General features: G+C 37.7%; 1 protein-coding gene across 5 annotated transcripts in view; it reads left to right on the top strand.

Moving 5' to 3' along the window:
• CDK8 (cyclin dependent kinase 8) overlaps window positions 1-9,470 on the top strand; it is a 145,237-nt gene that overhangs the window by 40,194 nt on the left and 95,573 nt on the right. The window contains exon 1 of one of the 5 annotated variants that reach the window (XM_023517754.1): window positions 1,938-2,003. The exons of the other annotated variants lie outside the window; for them this stretch is intronic. Within the exon in view, the coding sequence (XP_023373522.1) occupies window positions 1,957-2,003 (47 nt within the window). The 5' untranslated portion in view covers window positions 1,938-1,956. Of the gene's footprint in view, window positions 1-1,937; window positions 2,004-9,470 lie in introns of those variants that run through there. 5 annotated transcript variants of the gene reach the window in all.

The following is a 9,470-nucleotide window of genomic DNA, read 5'->3' as shown; positions in this document are numbered from 1 at the left end:
GGGCTTTTCTTTTTAGGGAGATTTTGTATAGCTGATGCTATTTCAGAACTTGATATAGGCCTGTTCAACATTTCCACTTCATTCTGGCTAAGTCTTGGGAGATGGCGTGTTTCCAAGGGTTGGTCGATTTCCTTCAGATTTTCATACTTCTGGGAATAAAGTTTCCTGTAATATTCATTAAGATTTTTTTGAATTTCTAAAGGGTCTGTTGTTATTTCATCTTTACTGTTTCTGATTGATGAGATTAGAGATTTTACTCTTTTTTTCTTGGTTAGGTTGCCCAAAGGTTTATCTATTTTATTGAACTTTTCAAAAAAATAGCCTTTTGATTTATTGATCTGTTGTATAATCCTTTTATTTTCAATCTCATTTAATTCTGCTCTAATTTTGGTTATTTCTTTTCTTCTGCTAGATTTGGGATTTGAATGTTCTTCCCTTTCCAGCTGCTTAAAATGTCCCATTAAGTTGTTAACTTCCTCTCTTTCCGTTTTCTTGAGGAAGGCTTGCAATGCTATAAATTTCTCTCTTAGGACTGCCTTTGCAGTATCCCAGAGGTTCAGATAATTCATGTCTTCATTATCATTTTGTTCTAAAAATTTGGTAATTTCCTTCTTGATCTTGTCTCTGACCCATCTATCATTCAGCATAAGGTTATTTAGCTTCCATGTTTTATAAGAGACTGCAGATTCCTGTTGTTACTGCATTCAACTTTTATTACATGATGGTCCAAGAAGATGCATGGAACAATTCCTATTCTTTTAAATTTACTAAGGTTAGACTTATGACCTAAAATGTGATTGATTTTGGAGTATGTTCCATGGACTGATGAGAAAAATGTGTATTCAGTTTTGTTAGGATGAAATGCTCTATAGATGTCTGTTAGGTCCAAAAGTTGAATAGTTAAATATAAATCTAAGATTTCTTTGCTCAGCTTCTTTTTGGAGGATCTGTCCAACACTGCCAAAGGAGTGTTAAAATCTCCAACTATGATGGAGCTGAGAGACATCAAGTTGTTCATGCCTATGAGAATATCTCTTATAAATTGAGGTTCATTTTGGTTGGGTGCGTAGATGTTGATAATTGAGATCTCGTCATGTTGAGTATTACCCTTAACAGATATAAAGTGGCCATCCTTGTCTTTGTTTACTTTTGTTGTTTTAAACCCTATTGTATCTGCAAATAAAATTGCAACACCTGCTTTTTTCTCCTTTCCATTTGCCTGGAATATAGATAACCATCCTTTCACCCTGAGTCTATATTTATCTTTTAAAGTAAGATGCAATTCTTGAATACAGCAGATATCTGGTCTGAGTTTCTGTATCCAATCAGCCAATCTGTGCCTCTTTAGAGGACAATTTAAGCCATTCAAGTTGATTTAAATTATTGATAAGCCTGATGAAATTTTGGGCATCGCATTGCTCAAAACTCCAGTAGACATTTTTAATCCTTTCACCACTGTGGAAGTTGGAATTTAATCAACAGTTTTTGAAGGAGTTTACTTTTGTGGTGGAGGATTGCAGTGGTCATTATGGAGGATAGTTTTGAGAATTTCCTGGAGAGCTGGTTTAGTTATGGCAAATTTCCTCAACATGTGAATGTCATTAAAATATTTAATTTCTCCATCATAGATAAAACTCAGTTTAGCTGGATACAGGATCCTGGGTTGAAAGTAGTTTGTTTTAGGAGATTAAAAGTTGATGACCATCCTCTTCTAGCCTGAAAATTTTCAACTGAGAGATCTGCAGTCATCCTAATACTCTTCCCCTTGTAGGTTATGGTTTTCTTACGTCTAACTGCTTTCAGAATTTTCTGTTTCATATTAACTTTAGTGAAGTTAATTATGATGTGCCTGGGGATTATCTTGTTTGGGTTGAGTCATTCTGGGGTTCTGAAACTATCTGCTATCTGAATTTCAGAATCTCTTGGCATGTCTGGAAAGTTCTCCTTCATAATTTCATGAAGAAGAGCCTCTGCGTTTTTGAAGCAACTTTCATCGCCTTCAGGTATCCTATAATATTCCTTTGAATATTAGTTTTCTTCAAATTATTCCAGAGCTCTCTGAGAGAAAGATCCGTTTTTGCTGTCCATTTCTCTTCATCTTTGCACTCTTGGGCTCGTTTGAAAGCTTTGTCTTCAATGTCAGAGATCCTTTTTCTGCCTGTTACATTCTGTCACCGGGGGATTCTACCGTATTTTTCAGTTCTTTGAGGGCTGCAAACTCTTGTCTCAATGTTTCAAAATCTTTAGTCATTTTATCTTTGAAATTGTTGAATTCTTGAGACATCCTTTTTAATAATTTCTTGAGATAGCTTTTGAATAATTTCTTGAAATTCTAATTCCCTCCTTTCTTCCATTCTGTTAGTCTTATCTGCTATCCAAATTCTGAGCTTGATATCTGACATCTCAGCCATCTATTTATGGATGGGGTCTTCAATTGCATCTTCCCCATTTTTCCTTGGGGGAGTTGATCTACTCTGGTTATTCAAGTTGCCAGAGTTTTTCCACTGATTCCGCCCCCTGCTGAGTTTACACTGTTGAAAGATCTTATCAGAACAGTTCAGTCAGTGGCTGCCACCAGAGAAGGTGCCAGCTTCTTCTGGTTGCCCAGACAGACAGGGTGTGTCTGTCGTCTTCTCCCAGTTTGGGGGTGCTAGGGCATCTAGGAGGCAGGGGAACGGCAAGTGCCAAATCAGTCCTCGTTTGGCCCCGCCAGGGCTACTGGGTGGCAGTGGAACAACAGCCACAGTGGAGCACACGAGTGACCAAATCAGTTCTACTTTAGCCTTGCTGGGGCAACCAGGGGCTGAGGGAACAGCAGCAGCCAGATCTTCTTTCAGCCCCACCAGAGCAACAGAGGGCAGGAGAATGGCAGCGGCTGGATCAGTCCTTATTTGGCCCCGCTGGGGCCACGTGATGGTGGGGGGGGGCAGAGGAAGGCAGCAGCCAGATTAGTTCTGGTTTGGCCCCACTGCAGGGGCGGGGGGCAGGGGAACGGCAGCGGCCGGATCAGTCCTACTTCAGCCCCATCAGGGCGACAGAGGGGATCTGCAGTAGCTGTGTGGGGAACACCTGCAGCTGGATCATTCCTAGTTTGGCCCCACCGGAGGTGATGGGGGGCAGGGGAACGCAGCAGCGGAATCAGTCCTAATTCACCCCGCCGAGCACCAGGGGGACAGGGGAACAGCAGCGGTGGCACAGGACATGCAGCCAGCCAGGGCGACTGGGGGGCAGGGGAACATGCGCGGCCAGATTAGTCTTAGTTCAACCTAGACTGCTTTTTTTAAATATGGGTATAAGATCTAGGAAATGTTAGATATTCATTAAAATGGTGGAATAAACAAACATGAACCTTCTATATATTTTAACTAGCGAAAAAATGGTGATGCCCAGCAGAGATTTTTCTCATCCTGCCTTCTTTTTGACCTCACTTCTTTGTAACATAAACCTTATTAAAAATCTCACATTTTCTTTTTTTTTTTTTAATTTCAGATTAATATACAGGTACAGATGGTTAGGTTACATTGTTTGCTTGCTTAGGTAAAAGTTGTAGTTAAGCCCTTCACCCAAGAAAAGTGCCACATACCTCTACAGTGTATCCTTTAGGTGAGTGCACACCACACCCAATCATCCTTTTTCCCCTTTCCCTCTCTTGAATTTAATTGTGTTTTTATTTTTCTTGAGTCGGCTTGTTATAGTTTGCTAGTTTCATATTAGTATTGAGTACATTAGATGCTTATTTTACCATTCTTGTTGGAGGGTGTTCTCCAAATCCACAGGTAAACACTCACATTTTCTTTTTTCTTTACTATTTCTTTCTGTTCTTTCCTGCCCACTCTTTTTTTCTCTTACACCCTTCTCTTTTCTCTTTCATTCTGTTTCACAAATTAATAATATGTATTAAAGTCTCCTTTATCTATTAGGATGCATTTGGCTGCAAATAATAGAAAATTCTGTCTCAAAATGATTTAAACTGTAAGGAAATGTTATTATCTCACAAAACCATTAAGTCCTGATTTCAGGCAAACTCTAGTTATGGTACTCTAAGTACAGTACCTCGTTGATGTCATTAAGGTTCCAACTTCTTCTGTCTGTACCTGTTGTCCTCAGCATCAACTTGATCCTGAGAACAGGTCCCTCTCATAGATGCAAAATAGTTAACACAGGCAGTGGAGCTATATTCTTCCTGAGAGTCAGCCTCTCTCTCTTTCTTTCTTTCTCTCTCTTCCCTCTCTAATTTTCAACAAAAATATCACAAGACATATAAAAAATAAGAAAGTATGACCTATTCAAAGGAAAAAAAAATAGAAACTGTTCCTGAAAAACCTTGATGGCAGGTCTATTGGACAGACACTTTAAAGTAGCTCTCTTAAAGTGGCCAGGTACAGTGGCTCACTCCTATAATTCTACCACTCTGGGAGGCTAAGGCAGGAGGATTACACAGTGGTCAGGAGTTTGAGACCAGCAAAATGAGACCCTGTCTATTCTAAAAATAGAAAAAATTACCCAGGCTTGATGACATGTACCTGTAGTGCTGGCTACTTGGGAGGCTGAGGCGGGAGGATCACTTGAGCCTTGGAATTTGTGGTCACTGTGAACCAGGTTGAGGCCATGGCACTGGCTGAGATGACAGAACAAAGCTCTGTTTCAGAAATCAAAGCAACAACAGCAGCAAACAACCTGCTTCAAGAACTAAAGGATATATGTAAAGTTTCCAAAACAGAATGAACAAAAAGGAAATAATCATTTAAATAACAGAAAACCTAAAAAAGAAATGTAAATGAAAAGCAATTCTATAGCTAAGAGGTACCATTAACTGAAATTTAAAACTCACCAAAGGGATTCAGAAGCAGATTTGAGCATGCAAAAGAAAGAATCAGTAAACATGAAGGGAGGATAATGGAAGTTTTCAAATATGAGGAGTTTTAAAATATTACATATAAAAAGCTAACATTATTACAACCATATTTTTAAGCTTTACTATGTTTTCTACATGATTTAAGGCAGGGGTCCTCAATCTTTTTAAACAGGGGGCCAGTTCACTGTCCCTTAGACCATTGGAGAGCCAGGCTGTGGGCCCCGAGAGGAGTCAGCTGCTAAGCAGGACAGGCAGCAGTGGCAAAAACACCCGGCGGGCCAGATAAATGTCCTAGGTGGGCCACATGTGGCCCGCGGGCCGTAGTTTGAGGATAACTGATTTAAGGGACTAATCCATTTTTTAAAAAGTTTGTTTTTGAAGTGCAAAATGAATAAAGATGTAATTATGTGGTATCAATAACCAAAAAGGGTGAAGATGGGACTGTAAAGGACCAGGGTTTTTGTAAAGTGTTATTACTTTAATATTTTAACTGTAATCTCCATGGTAACTACAAACAAAAATAGCTATAGAGTATATACATAGGTATTAAGAAAGAAATTTAAACATTTCTCTACAAAATATCCAACTAACCACACAAGAAGGGAGTAAAGCAGGAGTTACAGACAAAAATCTATAAAGCATATAGAAAACAAATAGCAAAATGATAGAAATAAGTCTATTTTTAATCTGTTAATTACTTTAAATGTCAATGGATTAAACTTCAAAGACAAAGATTGGCAATTGGCCAAAAGGATGAAAACACAGCATCCAACTATATGCTGTCTACAAGAGAGTTATTTTAGATCCAAAGATGCAAATAGACTGAAAGTCAAAGGATAAAAAAAGATAACTCAAAAAAAAAAAGAAAATACTCTATACAAATAGTAACCAAAAGTGAGGAGGGTGGCTATACTAATAAAAAATAGACTTTAAATCAGCGGTTCTCAGTGTGTCGTGACCGCTGTTTAACAATGAAAATACATCGTGGGGGCAGCTCCTGTGGCTCAGTGAGTAGGGCTCCTGCCCCATATACCAAGGGTGGCAGGTTCAAACCCAGCCCTGGACAAACTGCAAGAAAAAATAGCCAGGTGTTATGGCAGGTGCCTGTCGTCCTAGCTACTTGGGAGGCTGAGGCAGGGGAATCACCTAAGCCCAAGAGCTGGAAGCACTCTAACAATGGCAACAAAGTGAGACTCTGTCTCTAAAAAAAAACTAAATAAAATGAAATTTAAAAAAATTTAAAAAAAAAAAAGAAAATACATTGTGGCATTAGGAAGGTTAAGAACCACTGCTTTAAATCAAAGTTTGTAGGGGCAAAGTAGGAGATATTAACAAAAGGTTCAACACCACAAGAAAATATAACTAACAACAGACCATCAAAAATATGAAGGAAAAAAACTTATAGAGAGGAATAGACAGTTCTACAGTAGTAGTTGGAGACTTCTGTACCCCCCTCCATTAATGGATAGGATAACCAGCAAGATAAGTAAGGAAACAGAGGATTTAACATCATAAACCAGATCTAACAGAATACTCTACCTAACAACAATAGCATACAGGTTTTTTTTAAGTACATGTGGAGACATATTCCAGGATAGGCATTATATTGGGCCATAAGATGTCTTAATAGATTTTAAAAGATAAATATTTTACCAAGTATATTCTTCAACCATAGTAAGTTGAAAATGAAATCAGAAGTAACAGAAGTAAAACTGGAAATTTTACAGAATTGTGGAACTTAATACACTCTTTAAATTTCCAATGATTCCAAAAAGAAACCACAGGAAAACCAGAAAATATCTAGAAATGAATGAAAATGAAAACACAACATACCAGTACTTATGAGACACAGCAAAAGCAGCAGCAGTAGATGAGCTTTCACTATGTTGCCCAGGCTGGTCTCAAAGTCTCAGCCTCAAGACATCTTTCTGCTTTGGCCTCCCAAAGTGTTGGGAGTACAGATGTGAGCCATCATGCCCAGCCCCAAATATCTTTATTTACATACTTATATCTGTGAAGATATGTTTCTATGTGTGGTTTAAAATTTTTATGTAAAGAAATTTATGGTATAAATTTCATTCTTTTTAAAATTTTTCTTGTTTTACTTAACTACACACACACACACAAATAACCAGTTCGTTGCTTTTGACTACATACTCTTTTTTTTTTTTTGCAATTTTTGGCCAGGGCTGGGTTTGAACCCACCACCTCCAGTATATGGGGCCAGCGCCCTACACCTTTGAGCCACAGGCACACTGCCCAATCACATATTCTCTTTATATGCGTACATCACCTACCCAGTGATGCGCACCTAGTGTGTCTCTATCTCTTTGCTTCTAAATAAATGGCACTTTTTGCAGCTATATGAAACCTTCCCTCTAATACAGTGGTTCTCAACCATGGGTCGTGACCCACAGGAACTGTATTAGAAGGCCACAGCATTAGGAAGGTTGAGAACCACTGATCTAGTATATAATCAGCAGAGGCATTGTTGGCATAGGAAATACACATTAGTAGTGCATGAGGAATGGCAAGCATTTCTCCATATCCTTGTCAGTTTAAATGAGAACTGTTAAGTAATATTAGATATTAATTAGTCTTAAAAGATACTGGGAATATGTAGAATATAAGAATGAAAAGGTATGTTAATTTCATTAACTAGAAAAACTTTTGTGGCTATATTTTTGTTTATAAATTCAAAGTTAACATTGTGTTACTACTGGGTGCAATAAAGATTATCTATCTAAGAGGCAGAGTTGTAATGACTTCAGATCTCATCTTGTTTATTTTTTTAACAATGAGCATTCTCGACATTCTTTATATTTACTGAGTATTATTGACAGGGTAGAAAGTAACTTTGATTTGGTGGTGATATGGCTAGAGAGAGAATTTTAAAAGACAGATTAAGAAAAAAAGATCATTTTTAGGGTGTCTTAATAGCACATCACTCTTGAAAATATTTTTATTCATAATAACACTTGGTATATAATGTGAACATTTCAGAAATGTACAGGCACATTCACATGCCTGAATGTAATAATACTTAAATATGTTTCAAGTCATGTAGAAATAAATCACGCAGATGTAGTAATTCTGCTTGGGAAGAATGATTCTAGGGAAAGACTAGGGGAGGTAGACCAGCTCTTTGGGAGAAAAATATTACCATACATTAATTTCTGTTATTACTATGCCCATTTCTTACAGCATGAATGTTAGGAGAAAATGATGATTATAAATGACCCAGGTAAAAGAAGCAATGAGTATAATTTTTATTCTTAGTAGTGTTGTTGAGAAAAATAATACTTTGGGAAGATGATTTTTAAAAGATTGATAAATAACTTGATAGAACACCCCACACACACGTTGTTGCTTTGGTAACATACTGTAATTTTATAACTGACAGGAAAAAGACCAAACATTTCCTTCAACTGCCAAGACGCGTATATTTTTATGTTCTTCTAGCTATTTCTCCAAACAAGGTAAAGATGAGTTTGAAGTATGAGAGTTAATAAAATTGGCCTGAATTTAATGAGATAATACAGATGTGAGGTATTCATTACTAGGTTTACAGGAAGCCTTGTTAACATTTTGTAGCTTGACATTCAGAGCTGCCAAACTTGAAAGTAATTACTGTTGCCTCCATCTTGTTCATGACCATATCTCAGAGACTTTAACAGTGCCAAACGCAGGAACTCCCTCCAAATTGCCAGGAAATTCTCTCAAATCTATAATTAATTATATACATACTAATAATCTTTTTTTTTTTTTTTTTTTGAGACAGAGTCTCACTTTGTCACCCTTGGTAGATTGACATGGTGCCACAGCTCACAGCAACCTCAAACTCTTGAGCTTAAGTGATTCTCTTGCCTCAGCCTCTTGAATATTAGGGGACTACAGGCTCCTGCCACATGCCTGGCTATTTTTTGGTTGCAGTTGTCATTGTTGTTCAGCAGGCCCCGGGCTGGGTTCGAACCGACTGGCTCTGATGCATGTGGCCAATGCCCCAGCCACTGAGCTACAGGTGCCAAGTCCTAATAATCTTTTTGATAAACTTATATCATTAACCAAACATTAACTTGTGGATTTCATTTGTCAGAAGAATGACGAAAAGAATAGAACATGTTGATATAGCAAACCATTTTAAACAAAATACATCATGGCTAGTTAGAATGTGCTCTTTTAGATGTTATCCATCTTAAATGAGAGAAAGTGGTGTTTTTAACTTGCTCTAATGCTTTGTAACCTAGTGTAATATTATAAATGATAAAGGCCACCAGTAGTGTACCTATAGGCAAAGTGTTTTAATTAGTCTGCTATAGCAAGGGAGAACTCACACCAGCGGAAGTGTGAGGTGAGGTATCTTAAAAGAGAGCAAGCAAGTACTTTATAAAGGTTTGGGGTTGGCCGGAACGATTCTAGGGAAAGACTTGGGGAAAGATAGTAAAGTATCCTATCCTATCCTATCCTATCCAAGCTGTGGATAGTATACTTTCATGAAGTGAGGTCAGTTTGGTAATTGGGTTTTTTTTTTTTTTTTTTTTTTGAGAGTCGTAACATTGTACATTGATGCACTTTGGGGGTACTTGGTGATGTTTTTGATTATTTACCCTTTGGC

The sequence above is a fragment of the Otolemur garnettii genome, unplaced genomic scaffold (assembly GCF_000181295.1).
Source record: "Otolemur garnettii isolate 467f Iridium unplaced genomic scaffold, OtoGar3 scaffold00120, whole genome shotgun sequence".
NCBI classification, from domain to species: domain Eukaryota; kingdom Metazoa; phylum Chordata; class Mammalia; order Primates; family Galagidae; genus Otolemur; species Otolemur garnettii.
This window is presented reverse-complemented; position numbering and strand designations above follow the sequence as displayed.